The sequence below is a fragment of the Micromesistius poutassou genome (genome assembly GCF_964030765.1).
Source record: "Micromesistius poutassou genome assembly, chromosome: 19".
Lineage (NCBI taxonomy): Eukaryota > Metazoa > Chordata > Actinopteri > Gadiformes > Gadidae > Micromesistius > Micromesistius poutassou.
This window is the reverse complement of record NC_140289.1, coordinates 8,964,019-8,989,284: the sequence shown is the minus strand read 5'-3', so window position 1 is coordinate 8,989,284 and position 25,266 is coordinate 8,964,019. Positions and strand designations below refer to the sequence as shown.

The 25,266-nt window shown below is 46.0% G+C and overlaps 2 protein-coding genes across 2 annotated transcripts in view; both read right to left on the bottom strand.

The window, feature by feature from the left end:
- Positions 1-3,259: 3,259 nt before the first annotated feature.
- On the bottom strand, positions 3,260-13,241 carry rab32a (RAB32a, member RAS oncogene family). The gene is made up of 3 exons (XM_084483649.1): positions 12,860-13,241; positions 6,226-6,503; positions 3,260-4,349 (listed from the first exon to the last, which is right to left on the bottom strand). The coding sequence occupies exons 1-3, from the start codon at positions 13,071-13,073 to the stop codon at positions 4,197-4,199; spliced, it is 645 nt and encodes a 214-aa protein (XP_084339775.1). The 5' UTR covers positions 13,074-13,241; the 3' UTR covers positions 3,260-4,196.
- A 2,353-nt stretch (positions 13,242-15,594) lies between these two features.
- The window catches only part of grm1a (glutamate receptor, metabotropic 1a), a gene marked incomplete at both ends in the record, with an annotated part of 23,970 nt that continues 14,298 nt past the window's right edge, over positions 15,595-25,266 (bottom strand). The window contains 6 exons of the mRNA XM_084484280.1: positions 15,595-16,471; positions 18,090-19,026; positions 19,997-20,123; positions 21,634-21,802; positions 23,012-23,258; positions 25,026-25,261. Of these exons, the coding sequence (XP_084340406.1) occupies positions 15,595-16,471; positions 18,090-19,026; positions 19,997-20,123; positions 21,634-21,802; positions 23,012-23,258; positions 25,026-25,261 (2,593 nt within the window). The remainder of the gene's footprint in view (positions 16,472-18,089; positions 19,027-19,996; positions 20,124-21,633; positions 21,803-23,011; positions 23,259-25,025; positions 25,262-25,266) is intronic.

Genomic DNA, 25,266 nt, shown 5'->3' with positions numbered 1-25,266 from the left:
CGGCCAATTTCAGAAAGTTTAAAACAAAGTTTAAAACAAAACATTAAAACACATATATCAAATGGAACCAAAGGCTACAGGTGAGATATGGGTTTAAAGTTGAGTTTTAAATGTGTCAACAGTAGGGTGGTAGATTCATCACAAGGGCTAAATAACTTAAATCCATCAGGCAGTCAATCCATAAAATCCCATCGCTTGATGCTTCGGTTGTTTTACCCAATCCATCACATTCCTTGATGAGCGCAGTATGCCACATCGAAGCAAACTCAATTATTTCTGTCAGGTTCATTGTCCCCCCTCCTGACACTTCATTTACACTCAGTAATTGTTGACCGGTAACAGGAACAGGAAGACACATGCTTAAACCCACACCGATATACATTCTGTCTGATATTACCTCACTGCCAATCAGATGACCGTTGGCTGAGATCAGGTCAACTTCTGCAACAGTCCCGACCACTGTAGGAGTCTGTAATAAAGAAAAGTATAGATATATATCACACTCGGATATAATATATACATTGAAAAACACAACTGATAGAACCTATAAACAGAGGCTGAGGACAGACACATGACATTTTAAATTGGCTGTCAACTCTGCAGTGCTGTGTTAGCGTGGGCAAATGTGTGTTTTTGCCCCACTCCACACACATTTGGAATAGATTAATCTATTAAAGGACAATTCCGGTATTTTGAACGTTGAGCGTTGGCGATTAGGGTTAGGGTTAGCTTCTCTGTTCTGGGGACACACATTTGCCCCATTTCAGTAAGCTAATCGCCAACGCTCAACGTTCAAAGTACCGGAAGTGTCCTTTAATAGATTAATCTATCTAGCTGCCTTTGATCTGTCTCTGACTTGAGTTCAATGTAAATTAATTTGATGTGGAGAAGCGATTATTCTCTCTACGTCTAAGAGATATCTATCTATCTTAATGCTATGTCATTTTTTGTCGATTCCTTTCTGCCCTTTTGTAAATGTTAACCTTTGTGTTAAACTACACATGAACCTTGCAGATGGTTAACCAGTTTACACGTTTTCTGACCTTTTTATGACCTTAGGTATGTAGCTCTATGTAAGAAAAAATTACTGACGAGGTAATGTACTGAGGCAAGATAACCCACCTCTTTTCCCCATGAAAATTCAGTATGAACAACCAAACACCTCAAGAATTTCTAGATTCAACATCCCTTAAGTATTTACTAGAGTAGGGGCATTTACAATAATACTTAAAAAATGTAACTTGTTACCTTGTTGACAATGAACTCTGACGGGCGTTTCCATGAGTGTACTTTTAAAGATGAAGGCAGGCTAACTTTGCCTTCAGGCTCTTCATAGAGCATCTGAGCCTAATGATAATTAAAGCATGCAGGACATATGTTAGGTATTTCCCATGCAGTGTTATAATGAATGTTTTTAATAATGAATGATAAATATAATATTATTTTCTGCACCACACTTGGAGTCTTGCCCACTTTTCCATCTTTGGGACCTTTGGCTGCATCCCATTTCTCCCCGTTGACTTCTGCCTCGCTCCACTCCGGCCAGACAAGACACCTACATCTCCTGTGCTCTCCTAGGCCCTCAGAGACGCTGCCTGCCAGGGATCCCGCTCTGAAACCACGTCATGCAAACAGCCACCTATCAGGCTTGATCCTACATTACATTATCATATCTCAAGTAGCATGTGACATGCTGTGTGTTTGTATGCAAAGCTTTGTAACCAGCCTGAGACCACCACAATGCCACGTCCCAAGGTGTTGTGGACACTTTGTACTTTTCTTTGTTCTTTGTACGTGCGTGCGCAGCCACCTATCAGGCTTGATCCTTCGACATTATCATATCTCAAGTAGCATGTGACATGCTGTGATTCGATTGTGTGTGTGTGTGTGTGTGTGTGTGTGTGTGTGTGTGTGTGTGTGTGTGTGTGTGTGTGTGTGTGTGTGTGTGTGTCAGACAGGGTGAGTGAATGAGTAACTGAGTGAGTGAGAAGGGCTCACTGTCCTAGGGCTAGACCTAACGGTATGAAATCGTTTTTTACGAGTTAATGAATGTGAAACATAGCATATCGTTTAGCGTTTTCTACAGCATGATAATAAAATAAATCCACTTTTAGTATAAGGTATTATATGGTATAGTTTGAATGGCAGGACAGAAACGACATATCTTGCTAGTTAAATTCAAAAAGAGACGTGACGAGGCTATATCGTTAGAAGACGGGTATGTTTACAGCCGACCAATGGGGATCTATAATTAAGCTAGCGAGGCCTACTTGTACTATTTATTGTGCCGCCAAACTCACTCCTTAGTTGATGCCTGGCCTTGTGCTGAAGTCAGTAGGCTAGAAGACTCTCTTTTTTTAGGCGGCCCCTTAGACATTGCAGGTAGTTGAAAGAAACGTACGAAATACAACTTAGTGAAAGTCTTCGGCGGCAGAATGAACCCGAACAACGTACAGAAATACAGCCGCGTGCGTCTGTAACGTTTGTTTACATGTTGGTTGCTAGGCAATCTTTGCAACTTCCGGAACTCCCAATACGGGATCATGTGATGAGATCTGAGGGAGGTGGATCCCTGTTTTGATTGGGGCCTCAACCATTCACATCGGTATAATACTATAACAACTACACCATCTAAAGACTCATTAACAAAAAAAAAGGAATTTAAATAGAGCATCTTACAACAGCTGGAATTGTATCATGGTGTACTTACAGACATGTTGATTGATGTGCACTAGGGATTAGTGCACATCTGTTTGAATGCTTCTACAAGGCCTGGGGGCATTAATGACATTCATACCCTTATAATGATGCGTGGCAAGGGTGCAGCAGTGAAGAGAACGAGTGTGGATGACATCCCACAACAAACCACGTGAAGCACGTGGTTTCTGGTTACCTGAACGGTTCCAATTATAGACGTGCTGCCACTTTTGGAATATTTGTAAATAATATGTTCTTCTTTGTTATTTTCTAACAGATTTTCACGTTTATCATATATCATATTGGCATTCATTTTGAATTCAAGATTTTTCAATTCAAGATGTTAAGTTCCCGGAAGATATTAGCTACCTTGGACTACCTCTCATCTACTGATATTGATGACATTAGTGTAGGCCTATGTATAGACATGGATTCAAAAATGTGCACAACATACTCATTTGTTAAAATGTTTATTCTTCAATTATGTCAAGAGAATATAATCCTCGGTCAACTGATCTTGTCTGCATATCAGTACACAATTTAACACATGAACAAACACCAGTTAAAATACATATTTTAGGCATTTATTTTTTACTGTTACAAAACAAACCTTCATTTTATTTATTCAGACCTATTTCATAGCAATGTCCTTTTGTGTCCTTCTGTGTAGGGTCTAGAGAAAAACACTGAAATTTGACACTTCATATTAAAAATAAACACCAAATCAACACTTCTGGAACATTATTTTGCAAGCTGTACCGTCTTGAAAAGGCTGGGCTTATTTTGAAAACTACAACGAAGAACTCGGGGAGGAAAAACAATTTGTGGCTTGAGGACCAAAAGACTTGAAAGATGCCCATTTCATTAGATTATTTTTAACATGATATTCTTATTGATCTTAATAGATACAGATGGATTTAAAACATTAGGCTGGCCATTTATAAATGCATTTGCATCCATTTAGTCCACTTTTCGGGTAAACCTCTCAATATCATCTGCTTTGTCAGACACAAAAGCAATGCGTCTGACAGGGAAGTGGGTGAGATGGATGATTACTGATCCAAGAGACCGGGGGAAATATACCCAGACAGTTTGTTTTCTCGATGACGATGGATGTGTCAGTGCCACATTTCCAGCACCTTTAACATTCGTCACGGTATAATGGCTCGGGGGGGGTATTCTGGGTCAGGGAGAGAAACAGCAACAGATTATAATTTACAAAAAAGGAGAAATCTTGAGAACAGAATGGAGTCATTTGTAAGCATTTGCTCTTAAACACTGCCTTTTCCTCCCCCAAGCGGATTTATCTGCATCTGTGGTGGGGGGGGGGGGGGGGGGGGGCAATGCATTTGGCAGTGCAGTGAAACAAAGAGACACATAGTCCATACAGGCCCTAGGTCACACGAGGACAAGACACACCACCGCATGGATGCATGCGTAGGCACTGGTAGGGCAGCAAGGTTCTGGGTCTGCGTGAGGGCTGGAGGACTGGGGCGGCACTAGCAGCAGCCGGACTTGCTCTCCGCAGCCACCGCAGTCTCCTGGTGCAGCTTGATGCGGTCTCCGTTGGTCTCCTCGTAGGGCAGGCCCTTGTCAATGGCCAGGATGTTTTCTACCAGGAAGCGCGCCGCCTCGTCCACGTTGATGTTGTCCTGAACGAAAAACACGAAAAAATATGGCAGAAAGGTTGAAGGTAAAGAAAATTAAAAAAACAGGCAATCACAAATACACAAGCACTCTAAAACACAGCAGAAATGAATGGGAAATTACTAAGTAGAGTCATCACAAATTGAATAGCCTCATCACGTTATCACACCGTTTAACAGTTTACACTTTGATCTCCCATCGCTTCACTGCGTTCTCATTAGTTGCTGCTTGTCAAAAACAATTTAACTTGAAACCATAAGAACATCTGACGCTACAACACAACACATCCCATTCTGCTAGTTTTTGTGGGGGACACACACAGTCAGAATTCTTTAGTCTTTCTTACGCACTCAGTAACTCATTCACTCGCCTTGTCTCACACACACACACACACACACACACACACACACACACACACACACACACACACACACACACACACACACACACACACACACACACACACACACACACACACACACACACACACACACACACACACACAAGAAGTGTCCACAACACCTCAGGCCGGGCATTGCAGTGGTCTCGGGGTGGTTACAATACGATACGCATGCTGGCGTCTGCCCCGCCTTTCTTCCTTGTCCGGAAGCTGTCTGCTGCCCGGCCACTTCTACCCCCCCGCAACACACATCACATGACTCAGCATGGGATGGGTTTTGATTACAGTCACACGTAATGACTCCTGAGCCCAAGGGGGATTCCAAAACCATGCAAAGAGCCAGCTCTGCATACCTGCAGTCAACAAGCCCGAGGCATGGATGATTTGTGTGTGTGTGTGTGTGTGTGTGTGTGTGTGTGTGTGTGTGTGTGTGTGTGTGTGTGTGTGTGTGTGTGTGTGTGTGTGTAGCCATCAAATATGAGTTTGGGTGGTTCCAGTCATGGAACAAGCCCTCGTGAAATGTCTGAACTCGGTGTCAGCCAGAGATGTCCCCTTCAAATGAAGTTAGGCATCTCTGACCGGTAGAAGTGTCACATGCAGTGCTGGCGGCACTATGTCTGTCACGCCGTCACTGGAAGCAGTCAGGTTCACACAGGGGTTTGGGCATGGGATTTATCTTTGATTTAGCCGCCATTGAAAGAATATGTGGAAAATTGGGTGGAAATATATTGCGGGGGGGAGACTACAGCTTGCAAATTTAACCAATGGGTGAAACTTATGTGCTTCTGTGATGAAAAGTTGCATTTACTGTCCAAAGATGTATGGCTACACAGTCCATTAAACAACCTGCAGTGAACAGATTCTGTGCGGTTTAATATGTATGTTTGTACAATGCAGACATTTGCATTTTAAAATAAGTGTAATGATGTGGTATGATGACTGTAGAACTCATGTGTTGAGTTCTCTCAATCAGTTGACATAAGTCACTGTTGAGTTCTTTCAATCAGTTGACATAAGTCACTGGTTAAACAAGTGGCTTTGCATGGCAGCTTAAAGTCTATCTTTTACTTTTCATTTTCACTGGCATCATTTTTTGTAACATCAATTGCGGATTTCAAATAAACTTTTTAACAGGGAATTCATTACACATCCGTCCCATTGTTGGTGTGATGGGATTCTAAGTGGCTGTGAGAAAATATGCCCCAAATATAGGATATTTATCTCATATGAATGATACGTAACTTCTGTGAACTCTGACATGCGGCTTAAATTGTACAATTTGCATGGACGGACAGTAATTATGGAGCGATCCTGAAATGGATTGTGGTTCAAATTTACTTTTGAGATGTCCATTGACCAGGGCAGAAATCTCGAGATTCATAACAGTGAATGACATTGTATTTATTTTTTACAAGACAAAAATTCTACAACAAGTGTGTGTGTTTGTGTTCTACTCCCAGAATTCATTCTCTCTCTCTCACCTTGGCGGAGGTCTCGAACCAGCCCAGGAAGCCTGTCTCCCGGCAGAAGTTGTCCATGAGCGACGTGTTGCTGGTGGTCTCCTTCTTCTGGTCACACTTATTGGCCAGCAGCACCGAGGGGATGGGGCTGCCATTAGCCAGCTTCACCTTGCTGTCCAGGTCGTGCTTCCACTTGGACACCGCCTCAAACGTGGAGCCCCGCGTCACGTCGAACACCACGAAGGCCCCCACAGCCTCCTTGTAGTACACCCGTGTCATGTTGCCGAACCGCTCCTGACCTGGTGGTGCAGGGTCCGTCAGAGGGTTTATTATTCACTGATATAATATTAACAAAAAGAAATGTGTTTGCCAGAAGAAACCTGTGCTCATTCTGAGCAAAGGAGCATAGGCCTACCTTATGAAGCACTGCCTATTAGCATGTTGGAAATATTTGTAGAAAAACAATGACTATCAATATTAAGAGGGAGATTTAAACTAACACAAACCCTGGATAAGTCTGATGAAGATTGACAACGTCCTCTCGGACGCTGTCAGGCATGCGTTGGTCAATAGAATGTAGATCAACAGAAGAATGGGCAGGAGCTATTGCGCTAGTTTTAAATTAATAGGATGGAACTGTTTATTCAGAAGGAGGGGGATTGTGGTGGTTCCCCTGGAATGTTTGGGGATTTTCTTCTTTAGGTTATAGCTTTTTAAATAACAGATTACAACTTCTTATGCCATTGCAAACCGGAACCATCAGATTGTTAATGGGGAACTCCACCCGGTGTTACCTCCCAATATGAAACCAATAGAGGAAACGGCCTCTTGAGCAAGACTTAAGGAGTTGGACCAGTAACCGGAGGGTGGCCGGTTTGAATCCCCCAAAAAGGGACAATAAAGGATAACTTAACTTGAATCAATGACTTCATAAATAAATACAGTAAATATGATTTTCTTTCAGCATACCTTTCAATCTCTTTTGAGGCACTGGGGGCCGTTCTTTGGTCGGGGGGGGGGGGGTCAATGGGTAACCCTTTGAATCACATCAAGCGGTGGTCCGCATTCATTCCTACCTGTCTGTTCAAATTATCCGTTCTCAACTTCTCTAGCCTCAAGTCGGCCAACAAACAGGCAGAGACAGAATAAGACCCTCCAGACTGGTTTAACAAACGTTGAATACTAGTTCTTGACTTAAGGCACCTAGGAGGCACATGCTCACAATAGTTACAGTAGACTTCATCAAAAATGTATCCTCATTGGAGATGTCAAAATTATATCAGCACATCATCCGTCTATTCTATATATAAGATAAGAGATATAAGAGAGCAGTTGTATAGTGAGACATGACTGAAGAGAATATTCACAGTAAATGTATGCATCCACAAGAGGAGACACATCACAGTCTAAAATTATTAAGCAAAGAAAATATTGAATCTATGAGGCGATCAACCACAGACCACACATATTACGTACATTAGCTACAGTCTCGCAGCCACATATCATAGATTCAACATCACCATCTTGCTTATAGATACATTCCCAATAGAACAGCTGCCAACGTGAAGGAGATCCAACAATCCTAGGCCACGGTCACCGTGCAGTTAGGCCACCATTCCACCAGACACCAAGTTCCAAATACAAAAATAGCAGTGTTTGAGGAACTGCGAACACTTCCGTTTTCATGCGCTTTCACTACACCAGCGCCACACTCTCTTACTCTTACAGCCGGGCACATATGTGACAGGGTAGGGGTGTGAGCAAGCCAGTGAACATGCACCACAGGGCCCACGGGCGCTGCCAGTAATTGCTTGTAATTGAGTGTCTAATTTTAGCTACCGTAACCCCAGGTGAGTTCAGGGGAGGCATGACACAGTGGAACGGAGAGCCGCTACTCCGAAGGATAAAGAACCTCTCTTCCATGGCCCCGGGAGCCTCCGACAATTCATATTTTACATCATTCATGAAATATTATAAGTTTCACTCCTGACACTAGACAGCTTTTATTAAAAGGAAGTGCAAGATAAAACCAAAAACAAAGCTGTCTTAATGCAAAGATATTTTTCTTTTGTTTTAGTTTCTTTTGTGGTTCTTTAAGGTGGGGAAATGAGGCAGAAGGTTCTGCAGAGTCAGCGATTGGCAAAACAAGAATGACTCCCCTGATGGTTGGAGATGCCAGCTACTGTGCTTGTCAATAAAGAAGGTAGGGAGGGGAAGTGACAGGGCCATCATGTATAGCTTGGAGAGGAGATGAATACATAATGTTTTGGTTTATAGGTGAAATTCACTCAGGCTAGCTGGCATTGAATAGAAATATAAAAGGTGAAAGATGGAAGATGGATATGCTGCTCAGAGTTTCATGAGGAGTCTAAATTACCGCACCAAGGTGAAGGAATGATTGCGGTAAATGAATAGCGGCTACCAATGCCCGTTTTTCTTGTTGTCAGACTCGAGGGACGCTACGGTGAAATTTGTTGCTCTCCAAGTGTATAAAGAACACAGACTGGCACAATAAGTGAAAGTGTGGAAACTACAAAAGGGAGGAATGGACGTGAGCTCAACGGCAATCTAGATTTCAATCTTTTTATAATTTATATATATTTAAATTATTTATTTCAAATTCACTGAGCTGTACTCTGAGAGGGTTCATAACTTGGGTAACTTTTCCCATATTGTGGCTGGTGGGAACTCTTCCTAAGATTGCCAAAAATGGCCTCACGAGTATTGTGAGACATATCTGTGTATTAAAAAATTGAACGCTGTGTGTGCGTGTGCGTGTGTTTAATTGCTTCACTTTTTAAACAGACAAACTTAATGAACATTGCTCCTGCTGTTTGGACAAGCAAACAGTTGTTTAAGTCATTCCTGAGGGGAAGCTTGGTGGACGACCGCATGCACTCACATTGGTCTTGTGTGCAAAAATAAAAGATTCATAAAGCTTTAAACTGTCAAAATCCACAGAATCCTGCACTGATTCAGGCTATCCCTGTAAGACCATGAGCATCAATGACACTTTTGAACGTGTGAAACAGAAACACCTCATTAAAAGAAAGCCACTGGTTAAAGACACGATTGGATTATCATTGTGTGTGTGCATGTGCGTGTGTAGAGACAGAAGTATCATCATTATCCATAGCCCTAGCAACTCCAGTCTCCTGCGCTTTATAGGCGCAGCGAACAAGTCTGTGGGTGGGTTGCCATAGAAACTGTCCAAGCCAGACATTGCAGTAGCAGACACAGCAGTCTTCGCGTTTGTTGGGAGGCAAATGGCTGTGAAACTTCAAACGACAACCCCTTCACTTACACCACCACCGCTACCATCTCTAACTCTGAAATAACATCAGTGTATTGTACACTAAACTAAACCAAAGTTTTGCTTACAGCCCCCACCGAACCTAGAGAGGCCCGCAGAAAGGCTGACGTGCACGTGACCTGCACGTTTAAATTCCAACAGGCAGCATGTGAGAGGTGACCTTCTACAGCCTTAAGTGCTGGTAAAATAGTTTGGATTGAGGCGACATCTCCTAGTTCAGCCCCCCCTACCTAACAGTAACACTCCACTGAACCCATTGCTGGTGGTTGTCTCTCTCTCTCGCTTCTTGGCTCTCTCTCTACATAAAGCCCTGGCACAAGGCGGCCCAAGCCTCTTTACTCCATGCCACAGTGTAATCATCCTGTCCGCGGCGCAGGGGAGTCCACAAGAGAGCTGCAATTCTGGGCTAAGACAGGAAAGGGCAGGTTCCCCGTATCACATGCTTCCACTTTCACCACGGGAGCCCATTCTATTCCCAGCCCTGATCACTATCATTCCATGCAGACCGTATCATTATGAAAAGGAACAAGTAAAAGAAAAAAAAGAAAGGACTAGATACCTCTCTGGTCCTTCTCCCTTCGGAAAAGTATTCGCAAGGACGGGTTTGCCATTTCCGCACAATTAAATAGCTTAATGGCTGGTCTTCTTAATGAATGAATCAACCTCTGACTTCCACTCCGCTTCCAGCGGATGTTTTCTCCCTTTTTCTCTGTTGGTATTGTTAATAATGAGTACTCAGTATTCATCTCCACTGCAGTCAAACATTCTGTGGTTTATTTTTATTTTCTTTGTGTCCATCTTGGGCTTAACCTGTGTGGATATCTCTTGACTGGAAACTTCTTGCACGACTCGTCTCAACGAATTATACCCATGTGTGCTTGTGTCTAGTCTAGTGTATTATTCACCCTCTCAGTTCTTCTGATTGGAGTGGTATCTGGGTGTGACAGGCAGACTGCCTCCCCTGGCACGTCGGCCCTAGATGCCTCTGCTCGCTGGGGCCCAAAACGGTGGCAGAGTTACTTTGTGTTTTGTACTTCAAACCGGCAGCTGCCAATCACACCCACACCCGTCCCATCCCCCACGGTAGACAAGCTAACCGTTGTGACAAGCCCCTTGACGCATATCCCATTCGCCTGCGCCCCAAAGTTAGCCACGCCGCGAGCAACATGGTCGAATCTAAAAACAGCAGTCGACCATCCTGCTGCTTTGATCGGTCGCATCTTATGGGAGGGACGGGAACTTCAGCCCTTAGCACGACAAAACACAACAACGATGCAAGCAAGGCAACACCTTCACCCTCTTGGAAATACTTCCAGATTTCCATCAAGTGTTGTGTGTATCGTTGCTTGCTGTCTCAATAGTGTGTTACTTTCCATGTCTTATTAGTGTAATAAAGGCAGACATGGGTGACCCTTCGCCACACACACACACACACACACACACACACACACACACACACACACACACACACACACACACACACACACACACACACACACACACACACACACACACACACACACACACACACACACACACACACGAGTGAGAGGGCCTCCAAACAGGAATGCCATTCTTCACAAAGCACCAGCAGGTCTGCTAATCTAGCGGCGTGATAAGCATAAGTTCTGGTGTGACATCTTCCGGTGCGGGAGAAAGCTCAAAGGAGTCCAGTATAATACAGAGTAGACGGGGTTATATCTTGGTGTACTTAAGGGCAAATTTAAGGTGAGGCATGATGGTTCGAACCCTTGTTTTATGTGCCTTCATGTAAAAGTATTTGAGGTTCCTGTAATTCTTCTATTGAGCTACTGAATACATTACACTCTTGAAGAGTCAAGTTAGAAGCCTGCTACAATAATGAACTCAATAAAGCTAGAGAAAACGAATAAGGAAAGAACACAGATGACATAACTTCTTTCCACATATAAAAATAGCTCTTTTGAACCCAGCTTGCCTACTTATGAATGATTAACTACACCCTTCTGCACAGGAGGGGGTAGGTTACTAAAAGGTGGTCCATTGTCTGCATTGGACTTCATTACACAATTCTCTTTAAATGTGGTGGCTAATTCAAATCCAACTCAGACACAGATCAGCCATTCCTTGAACTCTTGAACGAAGTGTACTTTAAGTGTAAATGCTATAGGAGGACTGGAACACCTATCAAACATTTCCAAAAAGACAGTACTTGGAAGCTGGGAGTCTATTTCACACAAAGAAACGGCACACAAAAGGGAAAGGTGTGAGCACACACACACACACACACACACACACACACACACACACACACACACACACACACACACACACACACACACACACACACACACACACACACACACACACACACAGTTATGCATTAATTTAGTGACGTATGATGATTGCAATCACATAGTTTGTCAATATTTTCAGAAGCGCCCGAAATCCAAAATAGTATTGACTGTCGCAATCAACCTATCCATTTTAATTGCTTTTTCTGCCCCCTCATGAAAGGTGAAACAATGATATTCTTACAATAGTTTACATAATGTACAAAAAAACAAAAAACGAAAATACATGGTTGTCTGTGTTAATCTGACAATAGGCACTGATACCTCTCAATTTGTTCCACAATACAATCTTGAAATAAATGTTTACATTATGATCATGTGATGTTGAGAACCCCATGGGATGCAGCGCGCTGCAGCCAGTGTTGCCAGATTGGGCGGAAAATGTGGCCCTTTCTGACAACACTGCGCACCACCGGTCCACATAGCGCTCCTCTGTTCAGGGCGCAATAACGTGACCTACATTCCACTGCCAATTAAGCGGCTCAGGGCTCCAATGTACCCATCGCTCCCGGTTTTAGTGATAAAAATGGGAAAGACCATTGAGCGATGTTTGAGTGATGTATATTGTTGACATATTGAGATATTAGCCTGCTTTTAAACATTGATTATTTGCATACCGGGATTCGCGTGTGCGTGAGAAGACGTGCGAGATGTGCACACTACGATGGAAAACGTCTTTCCTTTGGAGACAAGCAACGCGTTGAAACATTACTGTAGTGTCACAAATACACACTTTCCTCTGGGGAACAGGGACAGTTTCGCTTTCTTTTTCCTTATTTTGGTTTCAACAATCATGTTGCTGCATGCGTGGATCTTTAAGCGCGTAATTGGCAAACACAGACTCGGCCAGCCCTAGTTAACTGTAAGACAAAGTGTCTGTAAAAATGTCACATCAACCATTTAGTATGTTCCGTCTCCCTAGAAGTTCTGTTATGAACAAAGTTGGACTGCTGGGTCCCAGATGTGTTAGTTAAACCGGGAACCTCGCAACTTAAATGAAAAGGCTTACCAGCTATATCCCAAAGTTGTAACCTCACCAGGGTTTTGCTGTCCCAGTTGATCACCTTTAGCGCAAAGTCAACACCGATCGTGGCTCTGTAGTGCTGGGAGAAAAGCTGATGCACGTATCTCTTGATGATGCTCGTCTTCCCCACGCCTAATTCCCCGATCACCAACACTTTGAACAAGTACTCCTTGCATTCCGACACCGAACCGCCAGCCATGGTGAGGGTTATCGAAAAGAGCGACTGTGAAAACTTCTATTCAACTGTATTAGATGTGTTCCCTGTTTCTGTTTCTCATGTAAAGTCACTTTGAGACGAGATCACTTTAGAAGTTTGGTATCCAATGACTGAGGAGAGAAGATGCAACAGAGAGTGGGCCTACGTACAGCTCCCCTCCACCCACTTGCAACCACCTGATAAGTCATAGGACCCGGAAATGTCTCGCATAGCAGATTGCTGAGACCCCGCCCACCAGTGAGGAGCGTACAGTAAGAGCACATCAGTGATTGCTGCCTGATTCTTACCTTGGTCAATGTGCATCATTCCATTCAACCACAACTCATACCTTCATTGATTGGGTTTTAGGGTTTTCAGATATTCTGTGCACTTTTGAAAACAGACTTTTATAAGTTTGACATTTCAGTCCCATAATAAGCCGTTTGATTTGGCTTTTGTAAAAGGTAATCAGGTCGTGGTAATATAAATATTTTTGTTTATTTTACAGTATACTTGCCCAAACACGAAGGCCTATTTCATTCTAGATTTGACAGTGTTAAACAGGTGGCACCCTCATAACTTACATTTCTTAAAATCTTTAAACAACTTCTTGAAACACTATAATAGACCAAAACATTTGGAAATACAATACGATTGCACTATGTCACTGTACATTGTTATTGTGGTACTTGGAAAGTTGCATTTATAGATAAAGAACTAAGAACCATAAGATTAAGTAACTACTTAAATTTATAATACGAGATTTAAGCAAAATTGAAAACACGTAATCTCATTATAGTAAGTAACATTCGGTTACTCTGACAACTGATTATTTTCAAGAGAATACATCTGACTCATACAGTTAGCTTAAAACACCCCAATGCCAATACACTGTTCCTTGACAAGCATCTGTAAGACAATTTCAAAATGTATAAAGTTTTGTTGTTTTTTTTCTCTTCACATTCTAAATGTATAAACATTTACCGATAGTACAAACATACCACTCGTGTGAAAAACAAGAGATGGCTCAACAGTATTACAAACTTTGAGAACTTATACAAGTACTGTGTTTTTCCCCATTACAATGGCACAGCAAACTCCAAAAAACATAAGAAATATCATAAACACTGCATGGTATAGCTCTTTGTCACATCCCCATGCTTATAAAAGTCGGCTCAGGTATGATTGTGTGTAAACCTAGTAAACAACATTACCATCATCTACAATCAAGCAGACCTTTATCAGCTACATATTTAAAAAGGGAACGCAGGGTAAAGTCGACAGATTACAGCTTTGATTGGCACATCGAATCCATATCAGGTCATGTTTCACACAGCGCAGGTTTTTAAAAGAGAAGAAGAATTCCACCTCAGTCATATAATCTGTTTCTAATATCGAGCACACACACCTTTCTCACCCTCTTACCATTCAGCATCGTACCTATCCATAGCAGTGCGGTGATTGAGTACGGTTTTGTTTCTTATTCTTTTAATGAGGTCAGAAGAAGTGACAGAAGCTGAGGCGTATTCTTATCAATGAGAGAAAGGCAAAAATGCAAAAATATTTTTTTGTTCGTTTTTTCCTCCAATCCATCTTTCACTGCCACACACACAAGCCCGTCTTTACTGTACATATACAGTGTTGCAAAAAAAAACTGTGCTAAATAAACGTGTCATGATATGCACTTGTAGCGATGTCTTTGGAGTTGGCTTTTGTCTTTATCTTACCGTGCAGCGTTCGCACACAGACCACCCAAACTTAGCCTTCCCTGTTCCTACACTTATCATTATTTTGCTTTTAATTCAGGCTTTTTTTAATTGCACATCAACTAGACGACAGCTACATCCTCCGTTGTGATTCTGAGCTCTGCTTTATAATCTCGTCACATTTTGGCACACAAGCTAGCTAGATTTGGCACTGTTCCCGGTCGCAGTGTTTCCAGTGAGTCTATGTGGACTCACAGCCCTTCAGAAGCAGTGTACTGCTCTGGCGTTGTTCAGCGTTCCTGAATCATACCAGGTTTTTATATTTCCTATTAAGACAAAATAATAAAAGAAAAAGAAAATATATTGAGGCAAGCAAATGAGACAGCAAATCAGAGGGAACAAAAATTGAGAAAAACTTGATTTAAGTGCAGGGGGATATTGTTCTGTCTGTGCTGTGCTATGTGGTTTACGTGTTTCTGTCATGTGCATGTTTGTCATGTGCGTCATGTTTGTGCGTTGTGTGTGTGAGTGTGTGTGTGTGTGTGTGTGTGTGTGTGTGTGTGTGGGGTGTATTGATGTAGCATGTCAGTGTGGGCGTGTGCGGTGGCATGCATGTGTTGAGCGTGTGCTTGTTTGTGTTTGTGTGTGTGTGTGTGTGTGTGTGTGTGTTTGCTGTGTGTGTGTGTGTGTGTGTGAGTGTTTGCTCCTCGGTGCTCATCTAGGATGCGCGTGTCAGCCCCGGTGGGTGGGAAGCCTGGCGGTGGAGAGGGTGGCGGTGGATCCACTCGGGTGGTCTTGCCCCGCTCCTCCACCCGTCCTCACAGCGTGGAGGAGCTCTGTGTGAAGTCCCGCAGGATGGCGGCGCTATAGGCCGCGCCCGGGGACGTCCCCGGGTAAGTGTCCACGACCGGGGACACGGAGCCCTCGGAACACACAGAGTCCCTGAAGGGGGAGGGGGGCGACAGAGCCAGGGAGTCCTCCAGCGTCAGCTTGCTCTTGGACAAGCTCTCCTCGTCCTCCTCCTCCTCCTCCTCGTCCTTAGAGTCATGCATGTAGCTGTGCAAGAGGTCCAGTTCGTCCGTCTCGGGCCCCTCCTCTCCGAACACCCCTGCTTGGAGGGCCGGTGGAAGGCGAGAGGAGGGGGCCAGACTCTGGGGCTGGGCGGCCGTGTCGTTCAGCGCGGGGCGGGGGTGGGGGTGGGTGTGGGGGAGGGGCACGCTGGAGTGGTGCGTTTCCACCTCTGCCCGTTGAAAGTGCTCAGTGGTGGCGACGGCGGCAGTGACGGCGGCGCGGCTCGGTAAGGGAGGGGGCAAAAGGGGCGTGTCTGGTTGGGGGCCCGCCCCGGGGCGTGTCGTCGGGGGCTGTGGGCAGGCGGGGGTCCAGAGGGGGCGCTGCGAGTCGCCCTCCTCCTCCTCCTCCTCCTCTTTGTCGTCGTCGTCCTCCTCGGCCAGGTTGTACAGGGCCTTGGCGACGGGGGGGTCTTGGGGGTGGCGGGGGTCTGTGCCAAGGTCGCGGGGGGTCGGGGGCTCACAGCTGTGGGGGTCGGGGGTGTTAGTTAGGGGCCTGATGACCGCCATCTGATTGGAGCCGGCTTCCTGTTTCCTCACATGCACAGACAGTCTGTGCCACACATTCCCCCCCCTCGGAGGGTGTCTTGGACCTGATTCAGACCATGACACAGACTTGCCATTAGAACTACGAACGAGACAGAGAGCCAAGTTACTATCGCAGGAAAAACACAACCAGGAGGTGCACCAACAAAAAGACAGCAACGTCAACCAACGTCACATGGTAGCACAGGTTCACACGGCAGCCAACAACGGTTTAGCGGTTTCGACGTCCCCGGCGCTATGCGTCGGGGGGCGGGGTCGCGGCGTGAGCAGCTGCTCAGGGGCCCGGTCGACAAGCGCTTCTACGGCGGGGCCGCCGTTCAGTGGCACGCGCCCCTGTGTACATCTATGAACGATTCATATTATGCTCCGTAGAGATAATTATGAACGCCGGCAGACCTGTGATCGTGTTAAAAGCCATTCAGTTAACTAAGCTAATTAAGACCCGTCAGAGAGTCTATCGTGTTAGAACGGGTGACATGCACTTGCAGTTGTTAAGTTTGTTTTAGTAGTGCCTAGGGTTGGTCTTAATATGACACATGAGTTGAGGGCAGTGCAGGCTAGGGTTGACTCATGTGATTAGTCAGGGGTGGGGGAGGGGGAAGGAAGGGATGGCAAGTCATGCTGAGAATCTGTAATTTGAGGTTATTCAGTAGAAACTAAAAGGGGCTGCCAGGTTGCAAATCTCTGGGAGGGTCACAGCATCGTTTAGCGATTTTCTTTCAAGACAGGAGGTTGGAAAGGTTATGAGGTTAAAAACCGCCACTTAATGCCGCCACTTAGCCATGCAGAATGATTTACAGCGCTAACCTCTTTAAGTCACTGGTGGCTGGAACCACAATGTGTGACAGACAAATTCACCCTGTGTTTGTGTGCTAGTATGCAGACTAACTGTCCCATGGCACAGGACTGATTAGCTGACACAGTGTGGCCTGGCGACTATACTGTGGTCATATCCAAAACACATCCACGTTGTTCTTCAATACAACTAGAAGATAAGATAACACTATCAATCCCCAAAGGGAGATCCCGGGTTTGACAGGCGGTGTTCATGAAAGATAGTGTGACCCTCCAGAAGAGACGTTTACACTAAGCCCTGTGTCCAGCTGGGTTAGATCTTTGCTTTTCTTTTCTTTGCCCGGGTTTAGCAGGGGGTTGGTAGACACACCATGACAAAGGGGGAGAGACAACACTTATAAAAACATATGCAGGGTCATTCAGATACTTTTTCCTCCTCCTTACTAACTTGTGTCAGGGGTTTGGCTTTGCTGTGGATCTCAAAAGAGCAGGTCTTATGCAGGTCTAACTTCGATCAGTAAATCCACATTGAACCGTCACAGATATATGGCCCCGCTAGCTTTTAATCTTTGAATCAACCGGTGACTGAGCGCTCCCAGGTTGGCTATTAGATTCCACTATCGGATTTCCATGATAATGGTTCTCAGAGGGAGGGGGATGTCTGATGGAAATCCTTCAATAGCTCTTAAGATTCTGAAACGGTTCCTCAATAGAAAAACACGCTGAATAACAGAAGGATAAAATAGACTGTATTAATAACACAGGACGGTACTCCGCATTATCCCACACTTTTCTAGACCCGGCTATCCTACCGTACGATTAACAGTTAACCCAGTGAATAAAAAACAACATGCACACAATCGCACACACACACACACAAACACACGTCCAAGAAGGTCACTCACTTTGCATTGCCGGGCGCAGGCTTCTTGCGGCGGAACATGTTGAGCAGGCTGCTCCCCCCGCAGGGCGCGGCCGACTTGCCGTCGCCCACGTGCATCCGCACCACGTCCGACGTGGTGAAGGCGCTGCGCACGTTGCGCTCGGGCTTGGCGATGATGATGTACATCTTGGGCGTGAACATGCAGCCCAGCGCCACCGTGACACTCAGGCTGACGGAGAAGGACGTGGTGATGATCTTGTAGTTGGAGCCGAAGTAGATGGGCACGAAGGCCAGCCAGATGATGCAGGTGGTGTACATGGTGAAGGCGATGTACTTGGCCTCGTTGAAGTTGGCCGGCACGTTGCGTGTCTTGAAGGCGTAGTAGGTGCAGCTCATGATCAGCAGGCCGTTGTAGCCCAGCGGCGCCACCATGCCCACCGTGCTGGTGTTGCAGATGAGGAAGACCTCGCTGATGCTGGGGTAGGACTTGACGGGCATGGGCGGCTCCAGGATGATGAGGGCGATCTCCAGGCTGAGCTGCACGCTGATCAGCACCGAGGCGATGACCACCTGGGCCCAGGCACTCATGAAGCGGGGCTTGCGGGTGCAGATTTTCTTCTTGCTGCCCGCCAGGATGCGGGCAATGCGGTTGGTCTTGGTCACCAGGGCTGAGTAGCACATGGCGGAGGACAGCCCCACCAGGAGCCTCTGCATGTAGCAGGAGGCCACGGTGGGCCGGGCGATCAGGGTGAAGGGGCAGATGTAGCCCATGAAGATGCCGGCTAGGATGATGTAGCAGAGCTCCCGGCTGGAGGACTTGACCACCGGCGTGTCGCGGTACTGGATGAAGATGAAGGTGACGAAGGAGGTGATGAGGATGCCCACGCAGGAGAACGCCACCGCCACCATGGACTCGATGTCCGACCAGTCCAGGACCTTCAGAGGCAGGGGCTCGCAGACTGGACAGCACAGGGGGAGAATAACACCACATGTTGGGTTGGTGTTGACTTTGCAGTGCAGAATGACAGCACAAGGTTATGATTACTCCTGTTCTAGCACTTATTTGCACCCTTTGCCCTGTACTCATTTGTTCACACATCTCTCTCTAATGGTGATGTGTGTGTATGTGTTTGTGTGTTTTGTATGTCTGTCCATGTGCGACTCTCCTGTAACATAGTTATTCTCTTGTGTGGAAAAGTGGAAAAGGCTTGAGGACTAATAGGATAATATTGCCATACCAGTAATGACTCAGCAAGCCATAAGTGATGCTCTACTCTTAGTAGCTTTAAAATAGTCTCCTTCAAATCAAATCAAACTATGTGATTAAAACTGCATTTATCCAATGTTCCCGAAATAGCAAAAAGGGGTAAAGAAAGTTATAAAGACATGAAGGATAATAATAACCTCCAAGCTAAATTAAATTATCCAACGAAAATGACTTTGGTATGAAATGATGACTTCTGTTCTGGTTTTAACCGTTATGCCTGTGCTCCCTTCCGAGCCATAAACTAGCCATAAACGACGCATTGCTACAGCGACCTCATACCTCATACCCCCCTCACACAGCCAAGCAAAGGTCAGTGCAGATCACAGAGGAACAAGCAAGAAATGAAATGAGGCTGGGTCGGTTCAAGGGGAAAACAGTGGCAGAGTTCCAGCCAAAAACAGAATCCTCCTATTTCGTTTAAGTCTTGACTCGACCCTTTGTTCTCTCTCGTGCATCGGTTTAATATCACACCATTCAGCAGAGGCTTTTTCCAAAGCCACTTCCCCCTGACTTCAGACACAGGTCCTTAAGGAGCAGCGAGCGGTTCAGCACCTGGCTCTCCTTCAGGTAGACCGCCGATGGTAGACTGGCACGGAGCCCAGAAAAAGCACACTCAAACCGCGCTAGGCTCTGGTTTGTTTGTCTGTGGGTCTCGCCGTTACCTTCCAGCTCCTCGTCGGGCCACCAGCCCAGCTCACACGCCTTGCAGGTGAACTCGTCCTGAACGTACTCGTTGTCCTTACAGGTGGTGCAGATCCAGCAGCAGCTCACCTCCCCCTTCCTGATCACCTGCACACACACACACGCACACACACGCACACACACACACACACACACACGCACACACACACACACACACACGCACACACGCACACACACACACACACACACACACACACAGATACAGGCACATACACGCACACACACACACACACACACACACACACACACACACAAACACACACAAATTCATCATCACTACATAGTCTCCAGTGGTCAAAGCGGACAGCGGTGCTGCAGTGTGATGAGCTATAGGATAATTGCTGCCATACTGGGTGGTATGGTTCAGGAAGTAGTAGTGGTCCAGGAGGGGCACAGAATAACATAGGGGGGGAGGATATCTACTCAATATGCAGCTTTCACCCTCAAAATATATAGAATAGAATAGAATAGAATAGAATAGAATCTTTATTGTCATTGCACAACACGTATACAATGCAATTGTATCCATGTAATCCATTTTGAGATACTGTGATGCATGCATTCAGATGGGGAAACGTATACTGGTGTGTGTATATATATATATATATATAGAAATATTGTTTGTTGGTTGGATTTTGTCAACTGGTGGCTTCTGCACCGTGCCGAATTGGGTGGGTAGATTAAAAGTAATCCCTCCTTGGTCTCACCTCTGCTAGTTTGTAATCTGCAGATCTCTATGTGCAGTGTGGCAGATATCTCCACCCGCTGCTGCGCTGACTCCTGCTTACTGTGGTTGTTCACTTTCTTAGGCCCTCTATTAAATCACCAGGCTGCTGCTGCGGCGGCTGGTATTATGATGGGGCAAGGGGGGGGACAGGTGAACACGATGAGGACGGAGCTCGACATCCACGTTGGAGGTTTCTGAGACATCCGATAGTAACCACTACTGCCGCCGCCGCCGCCGCCGCCGCCGCCGCCGCTGTGAATACACGAGTGTTTCGTTGTGCGTGCTCTGGCTCAAAAGCCCTGAGACATGACACTGATGCAGCGACCAGCAGAGCCGCGGGCTGCATTTTACATTCCTCTCTCCCGGAGACGCCGCTATCAGCGCTGTGATATGTAAAACAGGAGGACGCCAAGAGCCAGGATAACAAAGCAGATATTGGGGTGTAGGAGTGGGGAGAGGGGAGGGGGCGGGGGGGGGCTCTGATGAACGGTATGTCAAAACCCAACTTATCATAACTAAAGTCAAGACAATTCTAATCACAGTGGCGTTTTCAAAGGCCTCAATTATTGTCGACAAAGTAATCACTCGTTTCTCCATTGATTATTCAATCAAAACACATTTTTGTCAGTTCATAACGATGATGATTTCCAAAAGCGGATGAATTCGGCAGACACCCGTTCCACTCTGACTCTTAACCTTTTCTGGTAGCACCGACACCGATACGATCCATCTCATGCAACGGTGACTAAGTCCTCCAACAAACAAAACCAACAAACCGTTCGCCTCACACTCAGCAGTGAATCACGGTTCGACGACGAGTGACAGTAAACAGTGGCTGGCGCTAAGCCCCGCCCACCCCCCACTGCTCACCTTGATCTGCCCTCTCTCGCAGGGCTCGCTGCAGACGGAGCGCACCATCTCGCTGCTGTTCATCAGCAGCTTGCTGTCGTCGATGCTCAGCAGGCCCTCGTGCCAGTAGCCCACGCGCAGGTAGTCGTAGCCGTCCTCGCCCATGTTCTGGAGGTTCATGATGTCGTACCTGACCCGTGAGGAGAGGGGGAGTGGGGGAGGGGGGAGGGGGGGAGCAGGGGGAGTCAGAGGAGAGGGGGGTAAAAGAGAGGGGGGAAGGGTCAGCGTTAGAATGAGTTGAGCGATAGAGTTGAGTGAACATACAGAGGAAAGGGTCGGAGCTGAGTGACAGGTGACAGGAGACAGAGATGTTAGGGTGGTATGGAGGGAGGGGGGGGTGGATATAGCAGTCAAGAGTGCATGGACGCGAGGTTACCGGGGGAGATAAGGACATGAAAGCGATGGAAGAGGTGAGCGTGACAGCTAATTTAATGATAACAATCCCGGAGCTTAAGGGAACCACTCTTTTTTTTTTTTTTTTCTACAAAGTGTGAGTCACATAAATAGTTTGCCGCCGTAAAGTGTGACATTCTACAAAGCAATCAAAGGTAAGGTTTTTTTTTTTTTTTATAGGGAGTACTGTGACCCCGATATTTTAATAAAGAAACATGAGGCACTGTTTTGTCGCCGCAGCAGGTGACCTCGAGCTAGGTGGGAAGTGACAAGGTTATTGTGTCCATGAGGTGAAATGACGGCTGTCACACATTAATGACTCTGTTTGTGTGTGTGTGTGAGTGTGTGTGTGTGTGTGTGTGAGTATCAGTGTGAGTATTAGTGTGAGTGTGTGTGTGTGTGTGTGTGTGTGTGTGTGTGTGTGTGTGTGTATGTTTACAATGTGTGTGTTTATGAATGTGTGTTGGCGTGCATCTGGGTGTGTGTGAGTGTGTGGGTGCGTGTGTGTGTGTACTGTGTGTATGTTTACAATGTGTCTGTTTCTGTATGTGTGTTGGCATGCATCTGGGTGTGTGTGAGTGTGTGTGTGTGTACTGTGTGTCTGTTTACAATGTGTGTGTTGGCATGTGTGTGTTGGCGTGCATCTGGGTGTGTGTGCATGTGTGTGTGTGCACTGTTTATGTGTGCAAATATTTACACTGTGGCTGTGTGGCTGAGTGTGTGTGTGTGTGTACACAGTGTTTCTTGCCCAAAGTGTGAGCGTAAGGTATCTGTGTTCGAGCCTCAGTGCAGGTGACTCATAAAAAATAATTAAAACATTGAAAGACACTAAATCCTTCTCAAACCCCTCACACAACTACATCCCATCCAGCTGTACCATCCCCATCCCCCGCCCATCACCTCCCTCATATACAGACTCCCCAGCCACTCCTCCTACCCTCCTTACCTTCCGGGCGTGTCTCCGTTCTCGTCGAAGTAGACCTCCTCTCCGGAGACGCCCCTGAAGGAGGTCTTGAGCAGGCTGTCCAGCAGCTTGCTCCCGTCGATGGGGTCCATGGCCTCACAGAGCCCCGGCTGCCCGGGGCACAGCTCCGTGTGCAGGTCGTGGAGGCCGTGGGCCATGGCGTAGATGGCGTTGATCACGAAGCCCATCTTGCTGTCCTGCACATAGTTCTCGTGCAGGCTCTCGTTTCCTGTGAGGACGTGGGGGGGGGGGACAAAACCGGGAGTTGTTAGCAGAGAGGATGCTGGGGGAAGGGGTCACACGCCTGCTAGAGGAAGGGGTTCTGCTTGGTTTGGTGGTTTGGGTTGTTTTGGGGTTTTGTACGCCGGGAGGGAGACCAAAGCGTGTGTTCATGACGCGACGACACAGTGCGAGTCATCGTGTGTCCCGGCTTCCCCCGGGAACCAATGTGAATCCTGTGATGCAAGACGCCCCTTCTGCTGCGCAGACACGGAGTAGAGCCGCCCTGTTGGTGTGTATAGAGGCCTCGTTGTTGAAAACAGATGCGTAGAACTGTGCGTGGCAAATTAAAACATTTAAAAACGTGAAAGTCAGCCATTGATCCACAAGTTGAAGCAGTGCGAGGGTGTGAACAATTAAAAGCTCTTCATTATCCACAAACAATCCGGCCCTCCCTCTGGTGTCCCCGGTTGCCTGTTTGAGGTGCAGCCATCGCATTACAGTAACAACTACATGCGGGAGAGTGAGGTCTAGCCGCTACAAACGTAGTACTTGGACCGCAGTGGGTGAGTGGGTTCGTACAAGCATTGTGCACTGGTGAATCATTCCTTTGTGATCCACCGCATTGAAGGCTTCTTTATCTGTTGTTGCTCTGTGGCAGAGTTTGACTGATGCGACTCCTGCCTTGGACTAGGAGATCCATACTACCAATTTGTTCAAGCTCTATGCTCGTTTCGCTCATCCCATCGTGGCTCACACACAAGTGCGACGATGGGGAGCCGTGATGGGCCGGGAATCAGTCAAACCCTCCCCGGTGCTATGGGTGAGTAAGGTGCTAACAGTTTTGTGCAGGGGGATTGGGGGGGGGGGCACAACACCACAACCACCACCAGAGCCTTGGTTAAACAGATGCACTTACCACCCTGAAGGTCTTTGGCAAAAAACGTAGTATAGAATTGTAATGTGAGAGAACACAGTAGGTAGAGAAACAGCAATTACTCATAAGTTATCACATTTTACTGGTTATTTTTAGTAGTGTATTTAATTATTGTTTGTTTATTGTATATTATGTTAATGTTGGGAGGAATTAAATCGAGATAAAGTAACAGGTATTATTTATAAACAATGGGTTGCTCGCATTAGGTGATTAATCAATGCGTGAAATTGTGATAAGAATGTTTTACATGATTGGGATCATAGTGCATTTTAAGATTGGTGAAAAAAATGAACAGAATAACTCTAACTTTAATTTACCGTGATCACCTTATGTAGGCAAGCGGAGAGAACATCAGGACGGGAAAGACAGGAGAAAACATGGGGAGTTTTTTTGTTACCAAACAGTTGAATCAGTTGACCTTGCATCACTGATTGAATGAGTGTATGGAACACAAGTTATCGTTGTTGTTTGCCAATGTTTGCATTCTTATTTTTAGATCTCATTTCCTACAAAGTACTATTTGATTTACTCACTGCCACTTCATTCATTTATTATGCATGCTCTGCATGTTTCGTGTGTCATTTTAACGTTCAAAATACCTACAGCTATTGAAACCTCCTAATATATGGACACATGTTTGATAATGAAACATAGTGGTACGTTGGTAAACGGATATAGCAGTTACATACACACATTAACAAAATGATCATCTCTGTTACATGTATTATACGCCAAACTTTCATTGAATTACCCCAAAGAAATATCACACAAACGTCCCGACTCCTATTCCGTACTATTCCACAAACACACAGAACAAGACGTCTTCCCTTCCCGACTCACCCAGGCAGACTTTCTTGTAGTTCTTGTTCTCCTGCGGGTGTCCCGGCAGGCGGCACTGGAAGCGGTACTGCCAGAACTCGGCGAACCAGGGGTTCCGGGTGTTGGTGTCTAGACGCAGCTTCAGGAAGTAGTCGTCGAAAGACGTGACCTCGGCCGACTGCAGCTTCATGGTGATGCCCCCCTCCGCCTCCTGCTCATAGCCCTCCACCACCTCGTCACGGTCGGCCCAGCCGTCGCTGAG